This window comes from Odontomachus brunneus, unplaced genomic scaffold (assembly GCF_010583005.1).
Source record: "Odontomachus brunneus isolate Ranch 3 - 2012 unplaced genomic scaffold, Obru_v1 Obru_scaffold_087, whole genome shotgun sequence".
NCBI lineage: Eukaryota > Metazoa > Arthropoda > Insecta > Hymenoptera > Formicidae > Odontomachus > Odontomachus brunneus.
The window spans coordinates 1189686-1213902 of record NW_022639537.1 but is presented as its reverse complement, the minus strand read 5'-3'; the positions used below and the strand labels follow the sequence as shown (position 1 = coordinate 1213902).

The window sequence follows — 24217 nt, the reverse complement described above, 5'->3', positions numbered from 1 at the left end:
ATATGCGTGAAACGGAACGCGGCCAATATCAGCTCAATCATATAGTATGTTATGTAACTGTTACATTTTATATAATATATACATAATATGTAACTATTACATGACATATTATATGCTTGAACTGACATTGTAACATCGATATTATGTTACTGCCCACACAGCAGAAATGTTCAAAATACATTATGAGGATATTTTAGAGATATTGAAATATCTTTCCCAAGGATATCCCAATGATATATTTTGAACATTCTGCTGTGTGAGTGATACTAGGATATCTGATAACACAGTTTTCACAATATTTAACGAATCTGCTCTATTAAGACCATCTTATAACAAAACACTTGTGCAAATGTGAGAGTTGTCAGAAACGTCCAGTTTCTCACTACCATTTTATCTCTGATATTATATTATAATAAAAAATTGACAGCTTTGGGAATACAAGCAGTACAAGTAGTTTATATACACAAGTCATTTTCAATGTTAAATTTAACTATATGGTTCTCGGTTCACAATCCAAGGCTACGTTTTTTTTTAGATGCTTTTTATCTTTCTTCGGCATATAAGCGAAAAAATAGAGTGATATTATCAGCACAAAAGTATCCAGAGCGAACGCAGTTCATGTGAAACATGTTCATATGAAAAAAATATACTTGGAATTCTAAGATTCTGACTAACTGAAATGTAAGTACAAACTGAAGCAGAAGTGCGTTTTTGTGAGATCGAACTTCGAGAAATGGACATCCGTTACAAACAATGCTATTCCGCTACGCTTGTGGCAACAAATCAGAGGTTAATAACCACTAAACTACGTTATATGATCATATACGCATCGAGATACGTGTTAAGATCATTTGTAAAGATTATTAAATTTACCTAATGCGAAGTTACGTCAATTTCGACACGAAAATGATGCCAGCGTAACTTCAAAATACCTCAAGCGTCCGCCATTTCGTGTGGAAAAAGACGCATGCGCGATCTCGAGGGAGTAGGCCTGTTCTTTGTAGCTGCACTACTGAACTAGTGCAATATATTAAAGTGAGACAAATGTACGTTTTCTCACTCTAACTTATTGCATTAGTTCAGCAATGCAACTAAAAGAACAGGACTAGTGGTGCAAGTTCGGATAACTTTTGGTGCGTTCGCTTTGGGCGTTTATGCGCTTAAGCGTCATTCTATCTTTATCGCTCATTACCTGCGGGAAAAAGATAGAATGACGCTTACGGCGCAAAGCACCAAAAGTTACCCGAATTTGTAGCACTGCCTCGGCTATGTTCAGAAATCCTACTCGATGGGTACAGTTACTTTAATAAACCAATCATAATAAATAAATCTTAGTTCCTTTTGCCCTGATTGGCTAATTAAATGTTACTCTACTCACCGAGTAGAGTTTCTGAACGCAGTCCTCGAGGGAGAACTTGCTCTTGTCGTGTTTTCAACGTCACGTCAGCGACATCTAGTCATGATACATTCTGTTATGACCAATAAGAAGAGAGGATTAAGGTGTACATTTAGTACTGCGTTATTTATTAAGCTATTCTATTATTATTTATTAATAGCATGTTCGACTGGCTCTGGATTATTCAGCCTACGTTTATTGGTCGAATAAGTACTTATAAGCTTTATGATTGGCTAGTAGAGACTTATGACGTCATTAATCGTTCTCGGAGCGATTAACTCAGAGCCAGTCAAACACGCTATAATGCCCAATTTCTTCACCTTCGGTTAACTTTATGTATCGGATAAATGTCAACCATGATTAGTTAATCTTGTCAACTATAAATATGATTGGTCAATTCCAATAAAATAACTGGTAGATAAAGTTAACCAGAGGTGAAGAAATTGGGCATAAAGCCAGCGTCACACGATGCTTGTTTTCATGCTGGATTGCTTGCTGGATGGAAATACTCTGTTCTGATTAGTGCATTCTGAAGACAGACCAATCAGAATAGAGTATTTACGTCCAGCAAGCAATCCATCATGAAAACAAGCATTGTGTGCCGCTGGCTTAAGATATTCAAGTATCTCTCGGAAGACCTTCCCTTCGCACTGTTACCAATCCACGGACCTTGGTGTCCCATTAGTCTCGATCTACAATAGGTGTAGTATGCTTTAAGCTGTAAGAAATTAACCAATCATGATTGATTATTCTTTTATAATTCTACTATGATTGGTCAATTTCTTAAAGCTTAAAGCTTACTACACATATTGTAGATCGGGACTAATGGGACACCGGCCTTAAGTTCATAGTTTTCCTTCATCACATCTATTTTTTTCATTTGAAATGTAGAAAATATAATAAATTATAGCCAAAAGAAGTATTAACAATCAATCTGCGAATAATCAACCAGTCGAAGTCCTAATTACTCAATCGATGTTTTAATTGCTTCTGCTTATGAACAACTTTAAGTTAGGCGACAGTTTCCCGAAAAGCGGAAGGGATAAAGTTGGTATCAAGGAAAATCTCTACACGATATAATTTAAAGATCTCTTCTTTGTAGATGCACTGCTGAACTGGTGCAATAAATTAAAGTGAGGCAAGTATACGTTTTCTCACTCTAACCTTTTGCATTAGTTCAACAGTGTGCAGTTACAAAGAACAGATCTTTAAATTATATCGTGTAGAGATTTTCCTTGGTACCAACATTATCCCCTCCATTTTTCGGAAAACTGTCGCCTAACCCAAATTTACTATCAGTGCAATTTTCTTCTAGAGAAAGTACTCATCTAAAGAAATATCCTGATTGGTTCTTTATGGTAGTAGAAGGCATAAGGTTCTGCTAGCTGGTGTCATCCGAACGGATTTGCTTGTTCCTTTGCAGTCTTTTTGAAGTACAGTTAAAAAATGTCAGCGTGGAGGCAAGCAGGATTAAAGTAAGAAAATCTTGAGTTTTTATTTATGTATTTTCTTTTACGTATGTCATACAGTTGCAACAATTTGTCGTCAAGGTCGTTATGTAACCTACCTTTCATATAATTATTGTTTATATTTTATATAATTATAGCGAAAAATTTAATTTTACAATTCCTTTTCTCCCTTCTATATATAATAAAATATTATACAAGTTGAGGATATACATGTACAAAAGTATTTTTTTTATTGCAGCTATATTAACTATTCTCAGATCGCAGCTAGGTTAGTTAGGCAAGCCTTGAAAGCTGACTTAAGAGTCGAAGCAGTTAAACGCGATGAAGCCAACGTAAAGTTCACTCAGTGGAAGGATGGAAAACCTATCAGTATGTATAATTTGAAATTTATTATTCTAAAATAAATATTAATAAAATCGGGTATATTGTCATTAAAGCTCTTGTCATGGTTATCTTGATTGATTACATCAGAAGTGAAAAAATGCACATTAAACATTTTTACAAAGTATTTGAATATGTTGAAATAAAAACATCTATAAAATGATACTCTTGTTATTAATTAAATAAAAAAAGCTCAAAATATTTTATAAATCTGATTTACCATATATTATTATTTTATGAATCTTTTTATTACATATATTTTGCAAAAATATTAAATATTTTCCCACTTCTGATATCATTAATTAACCCTTATAGTAAACAACGATATATCGTTAGCAACAGTTGTAAAAAGTGCTAACAATGATATATCGTTGCGCATATGATGCTGCTGGACTATCCGCGTCGCGAGAGAACTCTGTCTCAAAATTAATTTTATAAGACGTTATAAATAGTTTAGTTTCTCTTCAGAAATTTTTCTCAAACTCTATCAAACTACATCAATTTGGTCCGATATTTTACGCTTTAGTATTTTAGGTAGATTTTTTCGGTCGGCACTAAAAGGGTTAAAATTGCTGTAGCGAGAAAATAAGAACCTTAAAAGTTTATATTTGTTTCATATTTTCGTAATCATTAGCTTAGTATCACCTATACTATTGGTATTTTCTTTTCTTACAGTATTTATTTTTTTTTATACATTTGTATTACATGTAAGATATATTTTGTTACAGCTGAAAAGATGTGATCATTGTTTAGTAAGTCTATGATCTGTATCACACATATGTGTGTTCTTAAAAATATATTTCCTATCTTAATACATATCCTTAATATAACAAGATACTAATATTTTCCTCTATTATGAACAATGATTACCATGTATGTACAATATAGCACATGGTTTCACTTTTTTTTTAATTACATCTAAGGATATAACAGTCTTTTGATATTATGATACTTCAGAATTTCAACAACCAATATTATTGTGTCTTCCAAAGATGAATCAAATGTTTTTATGTTTGAGTGATATTTTGTCTTGTGTATTTAAACTAAAAAATAATACTGATTGCTTAAATTTACAGTTACGATTATAACAGTAAATTTCTTTCTCAAGCAAATAACATGTTTTCTCATGTGTTCATTAATAAGCGTTTTTCTTTTAATTATATTTACATAGCATTATCTATGTATATATCCTTTTGTTTCAGAAAACGCTTAGATGATCATATCACAGATGGATTTGGAATTCATCCAATATGTACATGTTTACAGCCATATGATCCATATAAGTGATGTATAACGATAGAATAAAAATCCGTTATACATCCTTGTTCTTCGAGTTTATTTACTTTTAATTTTTGTAACGTCATCTTCCAACAGGGCTATGTGTCTTGCAGTGTACTAAAAAATAGACAAATTAAGTAGTTTACAAATTACAAAAACCATGCTATTATCTATTGTAGATTAACTCTTGTATTTACCAATGAATTCTGAAACCAAATCGTTTTCGCTCTCTCCTCGCATAGTTCCAGTAATTTCTTCATCTTCTACCATTGGTAAAAATAATTGCACAAATTCAGTTGAGTACGGAGGTGCTATCGCTTCCAAAACCTTGTAAACATACAATTCATTAAAATATCTATATGTTGTGACATAAACCAACGAAAAGACAGCATTATAATTTACCTCAGTGACGAAATATCTTATTAGAGACACATCTGTATCGCCGCGTTGCCAACATTGCTTAATGTAACATACAACGGGTACTACACAACCTTTGCTCAGTAAATTTACCATTCTGTCGATCAACATTTTCTTCATTTCCAGCTGCAAGGAAAAATTGTTAAAAACTTTAATTTTATCGGAAATTTTCGATAAAAATAGAATTTTAGAATTTTCGACAGTATCTTAAATCAGAACTCGGAATTAGTTGCCCATTTTTCCCGTTCTCGGGAGCTACGCCTTCTATCTTCTCCTTGCCGCGAGCGGGTCACAAAATTGACGGTCGAGCCTCCCAGCTTGAAGCCGCGACTGGCCGCGACCGTCATTTTCATGGCTCGCTCGCGGCAAGGGGAAGATAGAAGGCGTAGCTCCCGAGAATCGGCCGAAATGGGCAACTAATTCCGAGCTCTGTCTTAAATAATTGAAATAGATCTTGTGAAAACGAGTTTCTCATCTTGCAGCTTGATAATATTCTTAAAGGATAGCTACCTGTACAAGTATCTCCAATTCGTCCTGTTTGCTCTCAAATAATTGTACTAGCAGTCTCAATACTTTTGGATGTAATAAAGAATGGCAAACTACAACTTCGTCTAATAAAGCAAGATGAAGAGGACAATGTTCTGTGCACAATTTAAAGTAAGAGGGTTCTGTAACAGTACATTCCACCCATCGTATTACACCGACACTTACAACAGGAAATCTGTAACAAATAAATTACTAGTGAAAAGTGTTCCTTTCGTCTTGACATAGAGAAGACATTGTAAGTAAATACACACCGTATACATTGATATAGAGTTTGTAGCTCTGCTATTAACTCAGTTGATCCTTTATTTACATTACATATATTATGCACTTTTTCAATTGCCTGAATAGTTGTTTTCAGGTCATCCTTATTAGTTTTACGTGTATTACTTCTTTTAGGGCATGTTTCACATACACTTGCTGCATAAGCTAATAAATATATATACTTTGGCTTGTGTTCAGGATTAATTTTTATGCCAGGTTTAAAAAGTGTGTCAACCAATAACTCTATAAAAGAAAAAGACAAGATAGCGTTACATACAGTTTTTCTGACGTACACTTTATTATATTATATAAATCCTTATTATATCATATTAAATAAGTCTGTTAGCTTACCCAAAAATTGAGGATTACGTAGTAACTCAATAGGAGGTGGATCTGCAGATGAATAATTTCTAAACAATAAACTAATGTCAGCAGGATTTAAACAATTTCTTGATAACATAGACGATAATGCCTGACATGCTATAGGACTAGTAGCAGCACCATTCAACGCCATAGTTATTGGTGTGACGTCATGTCGGTTTTGTTGAGCACACTTTGTAATCTCTTGAGAAAGTCTTTTCATCATGAAGCCACCACGAGGCTCTTGTGCGAGAATTTGTAACAGAACTTGACTGTAGACATATGTATGTTGACCATGGCATACCATCTTCGCACATTCTTGTATACTTGACTGCCAGTTTTCTGTGTTCTCAAGAAACCCAGCAATGGCAGTTTTTAATACACGTGAGAATACTTCAATTTGTTGAGCTGCAGTTGAGATACTAGTGATTTCACCTTGAAATCCAGCATCAGATATCAGCTTGATAGTGAAATTTAACATCAAGCAATCAGGATACTCTTCTGCAAGTCTATAAATAAGAGACCGCCAAGTAGGATGCTGAATCATTTCAGTCAACCAGGCAGGGGTCTCACCTTCTTCTGTGAAGATCTTATCTGCTTTCTTGGGGTCAAAGGTCTTAAGAATCATATCCTTCAAATTATTTTCTACCATTGCTTGTACATCAGTAACATTTACTGCAGCAAGAATCAGCCACTCTGCGAGAAGATTTGCCATTTGTGCGCAAGCTGTGTAATTTTTGGACAATAATTCTATAACTTGCTCTGGATTGCCACCAGCTTGGAAGTATTTTTTAAGTTGGACAAAAATCCCAGGTTCCATTATATAATCAGCTGTTTTAAATTTATCCAGACATTCGTTCAAGATTTCTTGCGGATTTTCAGATGTGTCTTCACCACCACACTCATCATTGTTTCGACCCATCTCATCACGCCAACTACTGCGATCTTCATCATAATCCATCGACTCCATCTTGGTATTAAATGTATTAACATTAATGTTGCTACATGATGTCTTATAGTAGTATAATTACAAAATACAACATATTAAATTTAAGGATATTTTAATCTTTATTCTGGTAATCCTCTAAATCAATGTGAAAATACTTCTAAAGTGGTAATAAAAAAAATTTCTAAACACGACTTATAGACATTTTGATTGATTATAAGTCACTTTTTATCAATACAGAATAAGGATTTTTGTACAAACTCAGCTGATTAAGGATATTTTTCAGCAAGGACATGCTGGAATTCACCAAAGTGTTGCAATATTTCAATCAGCTGACTGTACAATGGGTTTTATATTAAATCATATTTCGGTCTATACTAATTAACTCTTATTTTCTTTTCTCGATAAAAGAGTATGGAATAAGAATTATTTTAATTTACTGTTACACACTCTCTTTCTGTTATGTAAAAAATATCGTTACTATGTAATCACTGTAAGAAGTAACTTGTGAAAATAACATCATTAGTATCGTCTTATTTTTCAATCCTGCAAGCCAACTCTAATTTTATAATGACGATGTTGCTAACATGCTGTATCGTTGCACAACTTTTTTATCATATATTACCCTACGTAACGATAATATAATGATGACGACATTGTCGTTAAAAGTTACAGAATCGGTCTATTTTATTTATCAAACACAATTCTATTAAATATTTACAATTTTATAGGTTAGAAAAGATCATAAATCGCGAAATTACACAGATTTTGGTTCAAATTTCTTATTTTTCAACTAGTCACAGTCCCAGATAGCACAAAACCTTCAGAGAATATTCTGGGACGTTCTTAGGATGTATAAATGTCCTTAGAACGTCCTTAGAACGTCCTTTGAAGATTTGTGCTGTATAGGGTGTTTTGAATGTGCAGAATATATATTTATTTGTAAAACATTGTTATACTTATATTGTTCGCTAAGAATTAGCGTTAAAAGTTACAGAATCAACCTATTTTATTCATCAAAACACGATTCTATTGAACGCTTACAATTTTGAAGGCTAGAAAAGATCGTAGATCGTGAAACAATACAAATCTTCGTTCAAATCTCTTATTTTTCGATTAGTCATAATGTTTTGAATATAGAGAATATATACTTTGTAAAACATTATTATACTTACATTGTTTGCTAAGAATTAACGAATATCCCAATGCAATACACTTCTTGTGAGTACAGAGAATACTTGAATTTCCGTTTTATGGTGCAAACCCATGCAGCGGAATAGCGGAGCGCCGAACGAGAGCGGAACTAATCACGAACGTTCCGCGTTTTTCAGCAGTTTTTAGTGGAATCTGCGGAATAGTTTTGTCGCAGACTGCGTAATATATGCATACTTCTATCGTACGCCCAAATAACCTCAAATTAAGAAGAACAAACAATCCAGCTGGCCAAGCTTATTAATATTCAGCACAACATAACCGCTATGCCATGAATTTAACAATAATTACTGAAATATATATGGGTTATATCAGTTGGACACGGGGCAATTGAACACAGTCCAATCACAAGTCGCTGTTCCAAGGGACCCTACAAATGTCTCTAATCACACGGTGCTGTGATTGGCTGTGTCCAAATGCACCGTGTCCAAGTGCACCGCTCCCAATATATATACCTGGGCTGCGTTCCGAAATTCACTGCCAGTACTGAAATTCTATAGTTCATGTCACGTATACTATAGAATTTCAGCATTGGCAGTGAATTTCGGAACGCAGCCCTGGAACGCGCGCTGCTTCTTGAGGCATGCGAGATGAGAGAGAGATTCTTTGTTTCCTTTCTTATCTTTGTCTGGTTCATAGTATAGTCGAGAGTGGGGAGAATGTAATATAGCTAAGTTAAAAGTTAGATATAATATGAAAAGCAGTGACCACTGAATGGCAGTGACTTAAGCTTATGAACGAAAGTTTTAGGGTATAAAAAATATATATAGATATATTTTTTCTCATTTATTAGTATTCACTTATCGACTTATTAAAAAAACAAAGCAAAGATGGTTCCTAATTCAAAGATTCAGCTTATGTTTAGAAATCAGTCGACTTAGCTTTTGGTTCAGACTGTACTAGACAAAGACAGAGCGCTGTTCGAAACCTACAAGCATGCTCTCTCTCATCCCACACACTCAAGGATGCGTTCAGATTCCCTACCCGGGTGCACTCTGTTACTAGAAACACTATAGTATATGTCACATATACTATAGTGTATATTACTTTTTCATTACTTTTTCCATCATTTGCAAACAACCAAAACTTGTCTGACACAATCGGCGGTCATTCGAATACTAATGAATAAAATGTCATGAAATTTGGAATGAGGCCCTCAACGGATGGCTCTCAACGATGACATACACGATTTGATACTAGCCTATGTGAGGCCCGGGACTTTTCATTCCATGTAGTATATATATAATAACTATCTTTCTGCATTGGCGTCGCAATGTCTAAATCCGATATGTTTATGCCAGCCAATCAGCTGGGGCTCGATTCTTTAACTAGTTGCGTATATGTAAGTTTTACTGCGCAACTATTTTATGGTATGATTAAACCTGGGCCCTGATTCTCGAAAATATATCGTATACGACATTTAGTAAAAAGCTATAGCTATAGCTATAGCTCATGTTACATATACTATAGCTCTCCACTAAATGTCGTATGCGATATATTTTCGAGAATCAGGACCTGCGCAGTAAAACTTATAACTCCTGCACACAGGACGCGTAATGTTTGTCGCGCGGTGGAAGTCCGCGCGACAGCCAATCAATATGTTGTTTTTCCGTAAGAGCTAGAAGGTTATTACGGAAAGCAGCATATTGATTGGCTGTCGCACGAATTTCCGCCGCGCGGTAAGCATTACCACGTCCTGTGTGCAGGAGCCATTATTGCTTAAGTTGTCCATAACTTTTAAGGTAAATTTGTAAACTTTCCATCTTGTCCAATGGGATAATGATTGCGTTCAGTAGAGAAAACTGTTTTATAAAATTCGTAAATATAATTGATATTTGCTCGTAGATTAAGTCAAGATTAAGAGCATATCCCAGTTAGATGTATCAATTTTATAATAGCTGCAAAGTAGCTCTGTATAACTGTTGGTTTTTTAATACACTTATTCACCACACCGAGAACACATCAATCGTGTATTGAATCGTGTAAAGAATCGATCGTATATTAACACAACGTGTTGAAAATTACAAAAGTAAATTCTCTAGATATTAATCAATAAGTCTGTTCTTTTTGGCTGAACTGCCTGAATTGGTGCACACTGGTGTAATAAGTTAGAGTGAGATAAATGTTTTGTTTCACTCTAAGAGTGGAGTCCCATGGCATATATTTTCGCGTAACGCGTAACCGTGTAACCAATCACATCTTTCTATTCTTTTAGAAGTTACACAGAAATACTAAACGTCGCAATTTATTGGTTACGCACTTACGCGATATGCGAAAAATATATGCTATGGGACTTCAGCCTAACTTATAGCATCAGTTAAGACAGTTCAGCTAATAAGAACAGAATTAATGAAATTGTAAATCTAGAACTATTTAGAATATTTCTTCGAAAAGATTACAATTAAAGCTGCGTTCCGAAATTCACTGCCAGTGCTGAAATTCTATAATATACGTGACATGAACTATAGATTTTCAGTACTGGCAGTGAATTTCGGAACGTAGCCTAAGTTCGTCCGTTAATAGCAATGGCGTTGTCGTCGGTCGCTGGGACGAGAGGGAAGACGTTGTGTGTCACGTGGGCAAGCGCATCGAGCGTGATTCGAGAGTGGCCTACTGGCGCCCTGGTGGCGGTCTTTGGGGCCGAGTGCGGCCATATTATCTCTCGTGGTCCTCGTCGCAAGAAAGCAAGAAGGTGGTGCAGTGCTCAGACAGTGACGTTTTTCAGACGTAGGCGATGAACGTGATCGCACACTCGCGCGTGGTAATCGTCGAACAGTGAGCAGCGACTAGCATGGCCAAGGGAAGCGGCAATCCGGCCGGCAAGCAGCCACCGTCGCGCAACGCGAAGCCCTACGATGCGAACAACGTGAGTAGTCTCGCGCAAGAGCCGCGCTGTGTAAGCGAATTCATGGCTCACACGACGCCGTTTTTTCCACGCGGTACCGTCTCCGAGCCCACACAGCGATCATGCCAACATCGGATTCCGATTCCTCGCCGCAAAGCATCCCGCACGCCCGCCTTGTCCCTACGACGTCCCTCCGTCAAGTACCTACGATGTCACGGTGGTTATGTGAGTGTGCCCGATAACCTCAATCTTTCTGCGCCCACTGTGCAGACTGCCGTGCGTACACGCGTGTGCTGTCGCATGTTGTTACGCGCGTCGAAACGCGTCTCTTTTCGGCTGCGTAGATCCACGCGTTCTGACGAAAAGTCGAACCCGAGCATGCTTCTCTTTCGCGGAGCCAGGCTCCTCGGCGCGAAAATCACGTATCATACTCTTATCCGTCTTTTCTCTCTATCTTTCCCTCTCTCACTCTCTCCCTCCCTCTCTTTTTCTTTCTTCCTTCTCTCCCCTCTCTGCCCTTAGCTAACGTCGTGCACCAAACGCGTCACGCGCTCTGCGTAGGTCTTCGTGTGTGAGCTCTCGCGGTAATGTTAACCGCTTCGCGCTGAAATAGACTACTCTCTTAAGTGTCTTGTGATCCTAGCATTGTCAAAGTCGGGGACTGGAATTCGTATTGACTGCCCTTATATCGTAATATAACATGAAATTTAGTTGAAAGCATTGAAGAAATTTTACATGATTCTTATATATTTTCTGTAGGAATGTAGGAATCAATGATGAATTTGGTGAATAAATATAAAATAATAAATTTGGTGAAACTTATTTGGAAGATCAATATTTGCAAAATTGATTCAAAAGTACATGTATTAACACTGTTAATTTTTAGTAAGCAATAAATTCCTTGAGAGTAATATTTAAGTATTTATCATCATACATATGATAATTATACTTTGCATATATATGATGAGTGGTGTATGACAAGTTTAGCTTAGATTTTAATTAAATTTATATGTAATCAGGTAGTTTTCAAACTCATTATATAAAGCCAGAACTCATTTTGGTAGAGTCTATTTTTGCTCTGTTATCTACTATTACACTTGATACTGTTATTTTTATAAGTTCTCCAAATTCTGATATATTCCATATATATAATAGAAGTATTAGAAGTGATAAACTTATTTATAATAGAAACATTGATATATAACTTGTTAAATATTATTTTTGCTCAAAGGAGATTTGTATACAATTCTTGAGATATCATTTTCAATTTTTTTACAATGTGCTCGATATAATGCTGGATCACAGTGGAACTTAATTGACCATAGTTATGCAAGAATTATCCATCCAATGAATAACCCAATCCATAAAACTATGATTTTTAAGTTATTTTTTCTTTCATTAATGAGTAATTCATATATCTTTCTACATAAAATAATCCAAACTTTATGGATGTCTAAAATTATTATATAGTTTTTATTTTTTACTAGTTGCATCTTTTTACCCATTTTTTAGGATTAAGTTTGTTAATGAATACCTTTGAAGGAAAAAAATTGCTTGACTTTTTGAATGATTGTGAAAAACCTCAATGCTATCTATACTTTTTAAATCATATATCATGTAATCAAATTTTCACCTTCATTTCTTTTGAAGCGTACATTATTTGGTTTTGTTTGATCATTCTTGCATAACTATAGCTAATTTCACTATGTTATGTAATTATTTGTTATGTGTATCTTACATATTGATTCATTTCTATCCACAGTCGTTTGTAAAAAAGGTGGCAACCAAGGTAACAGATTTTATACCCCAACGATCGTGGATAAGTAAGTGGTTCAATACCTCTCAAGGTAGTGAGGATACGTTAGATGTTAGAGAGAATCCTGAAGAATCAGAATTCATCGATGATGTGCAGCAGCCTCCTAGCAAACGACCGCGCATACGTATGGATGTGATTCATCCACCTGGGACATTTTCTATACAACCAAGGAGTAAAACCGCACTGAACACGGTTGACTCCTCTAAGAAGCAATACTCTATCCAGAATGAAACGGTAAGCTGAATGTTTGAGCACTTGAATGATGAAACACTTCGAGATAGAGACAAAAGTTCGCTCATGGAAATTTATTACAGTCGGAAGACTTTTTGGAACCTGCAACGGCTGGGCCAAGCGGGATAGGGCGCTTAATATCTTCGACACCTGCGATACAAGCAGACATGAGGACTGCGACGTCTCACAGGTCTGACTTAAATTCTTTAACTTCACCGACCAATAACGGGACAGCTAATGGGTTGGATGATCATTCGGAATCGAGTGAAAGCACCAGTGGATGCAGCTCACTTACTCCACAGACAAATAGACACGAAGGCCCGTCAAATTTGCTGCAACAAATTTACAATTCGTCATTTTCCAATAGAAAGAGACATATTGATGATAAATTGACATTTAGTACGTATACGTTGCATACAAATTATTTAAGTAGACATTACATAGCTCACTAAAGTTTAACGTTAAATTGAAAAAAAGAACGCTATGCTTAATGAACAATTTGTTCTTTTTCAGCTAATCACTTACAATCTCCGAGGTCCTTGTTTCTAGATAGTAATTCTCGTGATACTTTAAGCAGTCGTAGACCGAGTTTTAACGCATCAGTTATGACAAGTGCGCTAAATCGAGCATCTCCTTTGTCCTCCCCTTTTTATAGTGGTAATACCACTTTCGGGGGTGCGAATACGGCAGGCTTTTATAGAAGAGGTCGTAACGTTTTTAGCGATTCAAGTGAGGTGTGTATTTCAGTTGTTACTTGATAAGAGAGATTGAATTCCTCATTCCTACGGCAGTTGAAGCAAAAACTATTTGTTATTGATTCGCTAGATTGTTATGCTAATCCGTGTGTTGATTTTAGTTGCAACTTAAAGTACCAAGGAGAACAAGTGTTGAGGTTAAACCTTCTACTACAGTAGAAGTTGATTCATCAGGAATGAGTCAGACTGCTAAGAAAATATTGGAAGCATTAGAACATTTCTCGTCACCTATATCCGACGCGAAGAAAATTCCGATGAGAAACGCAGGTAACGCAGCGTCTCCGTTACTGAGCAGGAAGAGAGCGCGAGAAGAAGTAGCGACTCCATCCGCCAGAGTTGGTTTGCGTCATTTGACGCGTGAGTTGACAGTACCAACCGTCCCCGACATACTGAAGTTAAGGAGACGGCAAAAATTACAGGATACTACTCTCGCAGCTAGAAAAATAGTTTCTGCGCGTAGCGAACCACCTCCACTTGCACAGGAGTATCATCTGAGGTATATTTATCAAATATATTTTTATGTACGTTTACTTTTATACTTGTAAAAGGTAGAATTTAATACTTAAGACTCCTGGTCTCTTGCATTGTCTATCTGTTTTTAATGATGTCAGAAGCAAGAAAATATATGCTAAAAATTCTTGCGAAATACGTTAAAATAAAAATATATATCCATAAAGTAACACTTGCAATCGATTAAACAAATTTGTAAGATATTCCGTGCACTCCCCTTTTACCCTAACAATTAATAATTTATTGTAAATTAATCTATCGTGTAACATTTAATACAATCTTATGAGAAATCATATATCATGAAAGATTACAGAAAGTGTCACATGTGTATGACTGTAAAGTTTTTTTTTATTTTTAACTCATATATTATCAAATTATCTTTTTGTTTCTATCAATGTTGATTAAATCTTAATTCAAGTTCAAGTAAATCATCAAGTTCAAGTTTTTGTTTGAATAGAGTTTAAACTCGAATTAAAGTTTAATTAATATTGAAACAAGTATAACTCTATCTTACACAATTATATAGAAAAATATACATAGTGATTTCTCCTACAGTTCCTCAAATAAATTTTGATAGTGAACATGCTGATTTTCTATTTTTATTTTTGCAGAACTGAGGACGATGATAGAGAAAAATATCACGGTAAAATAAAGGGCAAATCTAAGAGAAATTTAGAAGAAGAGGAAACAGTTGAACCCGTAAATTTGCCGAACATACCTTTACCGATATCGACATTACCCAGTTTCACCTTTACGATACCTCCTCCTCCACACACTATGAGCAAGACTACGCCAAACAAGGAAAACACTTTCACATTCGCCAGTCCGATTAAAGTGACAGATGCTGGGAAAAATTTGCAATCTTTCAATCACTATACGTTTAGCAGTCCGATCAATGCCGAAGACAGTCCAAGTAACATGAAATTGTTGTCGGACTCACCTTCAAAAATAGGGTATACATCGTTTCTTGTATCTTCTGATATAATGACCATGTCTATGCCGAATTTCGTTTGGTCCGGTTCGTCCACGGCACCTAGATTGAAGCAAAAGGCAAAGAGCAGCAAGGACAGCATCGTCGAGTCGGCGGTGGTTCACGAGCTGAAGTCGGGAAGTGTCCTGGACATATTGTGTCCTAAATTGAACAAGACAGAATCTAATGTAATTACGCAATCACACTTGGGATCGTCTTCTGAGACAGCGAACCCCGACAAAACAACCAGTATATTTGGCTCCAATACAGACGCGAAAAGCGCGTGTGACACAGAGTCCTTCGGTTCAATTAGCAGTATTGCGGTGCCTGCATCCAATTGGGAGTGTAGTGAATGTCTGATCAGGAACAGTGGCTCGGATAAACAGTGCATCGCGTGTAAAGCTGCCTGGCCAAATCCCAACGATAAAGTCTCGACACCTCCGTTAACTGACATTGTCGTAAAAACGAAGCCAGTCGCCAAAGATTGCTTCGGCTCTCACTTCAAGCTATCCACCAATGAGTGGGAATGTACAGCTTGCTACGTAAGAAATAAGCAGAGCGATGTCAAGTGCGTGGCATGCACTGCCGCGAAACCGGGAGCCAAGTCCGTGACACAACCAACTGCATCGACTGTGGTCAAAACCCAAAAGTCTGATCTAATGGAGAAGTTTAAACCGGCCGAAGGATCGTGGGAGTGTTACGGCTGCTTACTGAGAAATAATTCAAACGTCGTCACATGTCCTTGTTGCAACACATCCAAACCTACTCCGATGAAAGTAAGCTCAACCAAGACTAACACTATCGTGGAGTCTTCCGCTCAGAAGTTAACTCCCGTTAGCACGGAGAGCACGCTGACGGAACCCGGTAATTCCGACATAATGAACAAATTCAAGCCCAGCAAAGATTCCTGGGAGTGTCCGGGATGTCTCGTTAGAAACAACAGCTCCGTCAGCACCTGTCCTTGCTGTAACACAGCTAAACCTGGCTCCGTCGGTGGCTCGAGCAAACCAGAGCAAACGTTGACGACCAACGGATTCGGGGACAAATTTAAGAAGCCCGAGGGTGCGTGGACCTGCGACTCTTGTTTGCTGCAGAACGACGCGAAACAGACAGAATGCGTGGCTTGCCAAGCTTCGAAGCCCGGTACTACGAAGCCAAAAGAACCCACATCGAGCACTGAATCAACCTTACAGTTCAAGTTTGGTGTGCCACCCAACAGCGGTGGGTTTAAGTTCGGCATAGATAAAACCGATAGCCAATCCAAGACCGACACCACGTCACCATTGAACGGATTCAAATTCGGTAGCGTGCAACAGAGCAGCGGCACGACGCAATTTACTTTCGGTATTCCCAAGGAAGAGAACAAAGCCGCGAGTGAAACACCCAAGACCAGTAGCAGTACCGTAACGTCATCTGGCAGTATCGGATTCCAATTCAGTATGAAAGCTACCGACAAAGCTGATGCTAAAACGAATCAGGAGACTAGACAAGACTTATCTTTCAGTATGCCGAAGAGTAACAGTTCGACAACGTCAAGTGAGCAACAGAGCAATGTGCTCAGTACTGTCGCGAGTCCGACTCCTGTTTTCACATTTGGTGCGCCAAAAACGATATTCAACCAGCCTATCTCGAACAAATCGGCACAGAAGCCTCCTCTTGCGACTACCGTGGCAGACAGCTCCAAGTTAACAGTAACGAGCGATACAGCAACGATCAGTACTGGCACGACGTTGCCAGCGTTACCCAAGCAAAGCTTTACGTCGCAGAACGACACAAAACCAAACCCGATCTTCTCGTTCGGCGTACCGAGCAGTACGAGTGCTGCTAACAGCAACACTCCCACCGCCAGTACAACGATCACTTGTCTTCCAACTTTTGCTCAACCTTCTCTAACATTTTCCGACTCCCCAAAGACGACTCCCCAGACAGCTGCGGTGCCAACCTTCGGCCAAGCTTCAGCATCGTCGCCGGCTCTCTCTACGAATCTGTCGTTCGGCGAGAACAAGATAAACAAGGCAACGCCCACGCCTCCTCCACTGTCCTCCGACAAACCCGCTGTGAGCGACACACTGAGTGCTTCAGCCTTCCCGATAGTCTCGAGTTCCACACCGTTGTTCAACAGTAACGACTCGAAGACGCCGATGACATTTGGCCAAGCGGACAAACCGACGGTGTTCACCGACGCGACCGTCAAATCGTCAGGATTCTCTGCGCCCGAGAATAAGATTCCAGTGTTCAGCGGTAGTGCCGAGAACAAATCGATCTTCGGCACACAAGAGACGAAGTTGCCTGTGTTCGGCAGCGGCGAGAAGACCACATCTGTATTCAGTTCACCTGGGCAGACACCCTCAGTGATGGGAAGCCGTTTCGGTTCGTCCAACTCTATTATGATGCCATTTGGTTCATCCAACACTCCTGCTTTCGGGAACAACAGTAGCACATCCGCATTCGGTAGCACAACGACGCCCGCTATATTTTCGACTACCAAATCGGATGAGAGCAACACGTCGACTTTGGTTTCCGTACCTGCATTCGGCTCGAATCAGCCCGCGCAACAATCGGCGAGCGGCGGCTTCAATTTCTCCGCGAACACTAATCCACCAGAGTCGGCCGCGAAGCAGCCGTTGTTCGTATTCGGCAGCAATTCAAGTACGCCGTCGAGTAGCAGTATATTCGGTAACGATACGTTCGCTAACCCAGCGTCGACGAATACTGCCAATTTCACGTTCAACGCGCTCAAGCAACAAGAGACACCACAACCGGCATTCGGACAGACCTCAGCGGCGACTCCAATGTTCGGTGCTAATCCGCAGACTCAGGCGACATCGTCGTCGTTCTCGTCCACTTCCTCGTCTAGTGCGGGTTTCAATTTCGGATCCACCGCTCCGCCAGCAACACCATCAGGAGGTTTTAACTTCGGTGGAATGGTAAATGCAAACCTGTATTTGTTGTATAGGTGTTGTATAGGTGTTTGGTATATTATAATAATGTAAAATGTGACAAACGGAATTGTACTTGTTAAATGAGAACCACAAAAGGAGAGCAATAGGATATATGAGCGCTTATGCATGGATTTTATGGTGTAATAAAATATAATTTAAAATTTCTTTTATCACTAAATAAAGAAATAATCAAATTTATTTAAAGGGTAGTTTGTTGTAGGCATGAATTAAAGAGGTTTCTTTGAAATTTTTTGCAAAAGATCATAAGATATATTTTTTAACTTTTCAACATGTTTTTATATTTTAAGGAAGTTATGATTAAAAGAAAATCTAAAGAAACTCTTAATGGCTCTAATTGTTTCTATGCCTACAAACTACCTCTAACTACCTTTAAATAACCCAGATGTTTAGGATCAAAATAGGACCATCTGGACTAGTTAAATAGATATAATTATCTATTCGATGATAATTTTTAATTAATTATTTTTTATTGCACTACAAGATCTGTGCGTAAATTCTCGTATGCCCTATTGTTCTCCTTTTGTGATCGAATATCAAGGAGCTTTTAATTTACTTTTTTTAAATAAGAGTCGCCTGACGTATTTTCGTATAAAGTCATATTGTTGATAATGTATTAATGTTACAGTCAACCACGTCCACGCCAACTGGGGGATTCAACTTTAGTTCTCCCGGTTCTAATCCCACAGTGGCTTTTGATCCCAACAGCCGGCCTTCATTCAACTTCACGAAAGGAAGCGCGCCAACAGCGTTCAAGTGAGTATACTAAATTGAATTTTCTGACTTTCTGGTTGATGTGTGTATGTGTCGCGTATATATGCGTGTGTGCAAAATATGGAAACATAGCCTTCTGCTTATTTTACAGCGCACCGCCTCAGTCAGCGCCTGTGCAGCGGAAAATCAAAAAAGCGTTTCGACGATGCTTGCGGTAGAGAGAGAAAGAGTATGCAATATACAACATTCGCGCATGTATCCTGGTGCGTCCTTACATCTGTCTGTGCATCCGTGTATTTGGATGTATCTCCGTATGTCTCCGTTAGGCGTTACAAGGTGGTACAATGAAAACTCTGTCATATATGTCAACCGATCGCATCAGTGTGGTGGTATATACCAAGCATCTTTGTAATATAGTATAATCCGCTAACCGAACATGCTTGCGTACAGCCACTTGTGTTCTACAGGAACTGTAAATTATAAATTATTTAAATTATACAGTAATAATGAATAATATACATTGTCGAGTTGGCATGAAGCCAGAAACAAGTCGTGATGCAGTTGCATTACTGAGACCTTATCCCAAAAGCAGACGCGATGCGTATGTACCGACATGACGTACTCGAGATAACACACATATTTGCCGAAGTCGAAAAGTACCTCGATTAAGAAAAAAAATAATGAGCACAGCACGTGCAATTGAAGATAAAAGAAAAGAAATAGTGGGAGATTGACACCCGCTCAGGTAAGTATAAGTCAGTCACAACTCGTAGCATTGTTACTTGCAAGTAAACGCGATTTCAAAAAGTTACATGTATAAACATAATTTGATTATTGAGCATTATTTACAGGACGCGTTAAATGGTTATATTTGAGTTTTTTTCATTACAATATATGAATTATTTTTTTTAGAGAAAGTTAACGTGATTTTAAGCGATAAAAATACAGTGGAAAGAAAAAATCCCTCTAATTAGAAATTAATTCACTTAACATATTTCAGAATATTGATTCGGTTGCTTAAGAATGGGGATTTCTACTGTTATTATATTTGTCCCTTTAAATCATATCATATTATTAGTTACATTAAAGAGACGAATATATATATGATAACAGGAAAAAGTTTTCGAGATCCCAATATAATTGCATATTATACAGCATAGTGTAAGTTGAATTTGTTTTTTCATGCACATATCCTTCGTATATATGTATGAGTAACATTTGATAGCATGATTTTGCTAATTATATTTAAGAGAGATGTTATACGATTCTCCATACGTAATCGAATGATCATCTCGGCGAGTTTATGACAGTAAAATGTCAGCCTAAGATAATTGGTTAACTTCGACATTGCGAGCGTTGTGAACTGACTGTATATCAATAAAGTCCCACTATATATATATAGACATTAATTATATTTTAATTAGAATTCCGTGGGCAGCCCTACAATCTTTGTAGAACTAGTCCAGGAAAAGTGTAATATACACAAAAATGGCATTCGGATAGTACAAACTGACGATTACTGAACGGTTGCATTGAGTAGTCGAAATTGTATATTTTTTTTATATATCGAATGAAATAATCCTATAAGAGAATATATACTGAATGCCATTTTAATAGGATTAAATTATAATAATGTTGTGTGTTTTATCATAGAATGAGTGAAATAAATTTGAGAAGTATGTTGAATGGAAGTAAATTATTAAGGGGCTTCTAAAAAGTTTCTTTCTGACATCAATTGGATGTTTATAATTTTTCTCTACACAAGTTGCTGGTAATTACTGTTATTATTTGCTGTTGCAACACTCAAACAAAATTGTTTTAGTTTATCTTGCACTTTTTGGCTTAAACTTTTGTCTCTGATTTTAACACAACATACAACTCGAAATAAATTTTTACAATTGCTATATATATTTTATAATGTTAACTTATCCATCGAACCGAACTACAACAAAAATATTGTAAACTACTCTTTTTAGAAGCCCCTAAAGCGGAAAGTAGTTAGATGGCGTGTATTAATGATTATAACGAATCATTATTAAATCAAGCACGTCTTATTTAAGATTAGGGTAGTTGTGTATAATGTTGGCTTAAACTTGACAGTAGCCAAGAATAACTCGGCACATGACCCATCTTCTGCCATAGTAGACACTTAGGTACAAAGCAGTTTGTTAGGCATTGTTGCTTATCCGTTGTTATGTAATATTTACGTTAAGTAGACACTAAGGAATGTTTTTTTTTAAGTTCTGTATACATTATTACAAGACAAAAATCCATATAATTTAGTTTCTATGTTGAACACTTATATTTTTAACATTGTCAAAATACCCTTTGTAGGTGTATTTCTCATTTAAGATGTAAACAGTGTGTTGATTAAATACGTAATATACGCTAGTGTATGGGTAATTTGAAGAAAACTCTGTGATGCAGGTATATGTAATGCTAATTGAGCATATATACCGATGAATAGCGCCGACTTAAAAATTAATTCGCATAGATGAAATTACTTTAGTTTTTAAGCAAGCCCATACCCAAAAACCTACAAAGGATCTTTTGGATGTAACTATGATCGACGAGACTTTGTTTTATGCGATTTGCAAAAAAAAAAGAACACGAAAATGTAATTAATGGTAAAGGGAGGCTGCGCTGAGATATGTCTGTGCTGCTGTCTTACACTGTGAACATTCTCTGTTGAGGCTGTGTTGTCCATTTGTCTATGAATAGGCAAATTTCCAAATTAATCGATATATCGAGAATACTGCCTGCAAAGGTAGTATCTTTGTATTAAATTTCGTATATGGCCTTACTGATACATAATGAACGTGTAACGTAGATGTATTAACGACTGTAAAGCAAATTGTATTGGAGTTGTTTTGTAGCATTTTGTATACTCTCCATTGTAATATGTTCGCATAAACGTCTGAAGAGCACTGCATTAAAAATGTTCAACAATAGATTTGTAACATCCGATGACTGACAATATTTTTTGTAATATTTTCATAGACGTGTGTCTTATTTACGTAACGGAAAATTATTGAAGTGTGGTATTTTATGTATGTATGTATGTGTATATATATATATATATATATATATATATATATATGTGTGTGTGTGTATATATACATACATGTGTGTGTATAAAAATGCTGATAATATTATTCGCACGAGCAAAAATACAAGATATTATTAAATTGAATTTTTTAAGTCTAAAATTAATCTTAAAGATTTCTTTTATGTAAACGTCAAATGAAAACGTTTAGGTTTGCAAGATTTGTTTTTATGCGATATTTGTTTATACGAGAGCCATAGGATGTTACAATATGTCAAATGTTCCGAGGCCTTATTATAATCTTAGTCCATTGGAGACATTATGCAATCGTACTGAATTTTTCTGAATATCTGTAACAATTCTATCGAGAATGATGTATTAAGCAATTATCTAATGATGAAGTTCAGAAATGAGGGAGTTTGTTATGAAATAAATCCAATGACTGACTGTAATTAAATAAAATGTACATGGGAGAATGTTCACTGTATGCTTCAGGTGCTATGAGGATGTCGGTACATTCTCATACATATGATGTAACACTAGTTAATAATATGAAAGAAAAATACGCATCGGTGTTTCTCAACCGATGAATCGACAGAACAAAATTCAAGAAATGTTTGTTATAGTATGTAATGCGCATCAACATAAGAAGAGCTATCTTTATTCGCACAAGGATCGACGAAATACGCTTAACGACGATTAAATATTCGTTCTTTGATAGTATCACATTCTCCGAAAGTGTATTATATCATGAAATCCGCAAGCTGCAATTTCTTCCTTTAGATACATTATAAAATATCTTTGATTTCGCAAAATATGTAGATAAGACATTAATAATACTCGCAATAAAAATAATAATCTATATAAAGAATAAAATAGAATTCTTTTGTGGACCAGAGAGAAGCGCAAGGAATAATTATATCTCAATATCAACTCTCTCCAGGGTTACTTCTTTGATTCTATATCTTTATTGAATTAAGGTGACATTGCCTTAATAGGTAGCGCTTGTGATATTTAACAAGAGCTACTTGAGCTTGTGTTGAGAAACACCGTGATAGGATACATTAACATTATTATGAATACTATTCTTAATACTATCCTCTCTGTTTATCTGTAACAATTATATTATACACCATTAGACGATATATAACAAATACTAATTAAAAAGAAAACGACGGTGTTAATTTGGGTCATATAGTTTTATTTTATATCTAGAAGAGAAAAGTGACTTCTGTAGGAGGGCATTTAGTAAACAGCGGCTTGAACTGAAGAATTTTACTATAGCATATGCACATGTATATGTATCAGCGTTATTAAAAAAAAACGTTCTGCTCCAGTGTGCGTGCGAAACAAAAATGAAATGTGCAGGTCCATACTAAAATCCTTTAGATCAAAAAATAATCTAGAGACAGACATTAGGATACGAATTCGATTGCAGTCCCTAATGTTCAGATAAAGTGTAATATTTTATAAATACGTTCTCTTTTATTTTGTTTTAATCTCCTGTAAGTAGTAGGATTGCTCCTTGACAGTTCCTCAAAGAAATATACAAAATAAGAAACCCACACTGTGAATTATTGTATGATGTTCGTGGTTTACGAACCCTGAATTGTATACATATGTTATACATATATAGATATCGCTTTGCAAATCATTGTAACAATCTATTTCAAAAGATCAGTTGAATCTCCACAGTATGATATACGCAATTTCTTTTTTAGTAAAATGCGAATGGTTTCAATGCTCCTTCCATCTCCTTGCAGTATATCACTCAAATAAATAAGTTACAGTAAAACGCTCGAAATACCTCATTAAAGGATTCCTTAACAATATATAGCTCCTTAAGTAACTATTACACGATCTGCGGTTGTTATTGATTATTCTATATACAATATTACGTTTATTCGATCTATTATATTATGGGTATCGGATAGCGCGTAAACACGTAATTGTTTCATCATTTGACACAGTTGTATAGGGTATTATGAATGAAATAAAAAAAATTAATTCTCTGTAATTATGTGTAATATAAAAATGCATATTTTTATTTTAGATCCACAATTTTGATACAATAATTGTTCTTACTAACTCAAAAAGCTCGCCA

General features: G+C 36.4%; 3 protein-coding genes across 6 annotated transcripts; 2 read left to right on the top strand and 1 right to left on the bottom strand.

Moving 5' to 3' along the window:
• The first annotated feature begins 2700 nt into the window (after positions 1 to 2700).
• On the top strand, positions 2701 to 4573 carry LOC116848026 (protein stunted-like). Of its 2 annotated transcripts, XM_032823735.1 has the most exons (4): positions 2701 to 2871; positions 3104 to 3234; positions 3975 to 3998; positions 4449 to 4573. In XM_032823735.1, the coding sequence occupies exons 1-3, from the start codon at positions 2843 to 2845 to the stop codon at positions 3986 to 3988; spliced, it is 174 nt and encodes a 57-aa protein (XP_032679626.1). In that variant the 5' UTR covers positions 2701 to 2842; the 3' UTR covers positions 3989 to 3998; positions 4449 to 4573. The 2 variants fall into 2 exon arrangements, with proteins under 2 accessions (XP_032679626.1, XP_032679627.1); XM_032823736.1 differs by lacking the exon at positions 3975 to 3998.
• LOC116848025 (negative elongation factor D) lies at positions 3906 to 8527 on the bottom strand. Of its 3 annotated transcripts, none has more exons than XM_032823731.1 (7): positions 8230 to 8527; positions 6100 to 7078; positions 5739 to 5991; positions 5452 to 5662; positions 4927 to 5067; positions 4722 to 4851; positions 3906 to 4641 (listed from the first exon to the last, which is right to left on the bottom strand). In XM_032823731.1, the coding sequence occupies exons 2-7, from the start codon at positions 7076 to 7078 to the stop codon at positions 4607 to 4609; spliced, it is 1749 nt and encodes a 582-aa protein (XP_032679622.1). In that variant the 5' UTR covers positions 8230 to 8527; the 3' UTR covers positions 3906 to 4606. The 3 variants fall into 3 exon arrangements, with proteins under 3 accessions (XP_032679622.1, XP_032679623.1, XP_032679625.1); XM_032823732.1 differs by lacking the exon at positions 8230 to 8527 and adding an exon at positions 7776 to 7924; XM_032823734.1 differs by lacking the exon at positions 8230 to 8527 and adding an exon at positions 7816 to 7868.
• A 2306-nt stretch (positions 8528 to 10833) lies between these two features.
• Positions 10834 to 23908, top strand: LOC116848018 (nuclear pore complex protein Nup153). The gene is made up of 8 exons (XM_032823707.1): positions 10834 to 11132; positions 12874 to 13161; positions 13242 to 13557; positions 13672 to 13892; positions 14015 to 14409; positions 15035 to 18320; positions 18982 to 19109; positions 19219 to 23908. Exons 1-8 carry the CDS (start codon positions 11058 to 11060, stop codon positions 19283 to 19285), a joined length of 4776 nt encoding a protein of 1591 aa, XP_032679598.1. The 5' UTR covers positions 10834 to 11057; the 3' UTR covers positions 19286 to 23908.
• The last annotated feature ends 309 nt before the right edge of the window (positions 23909 to 24217 follow it).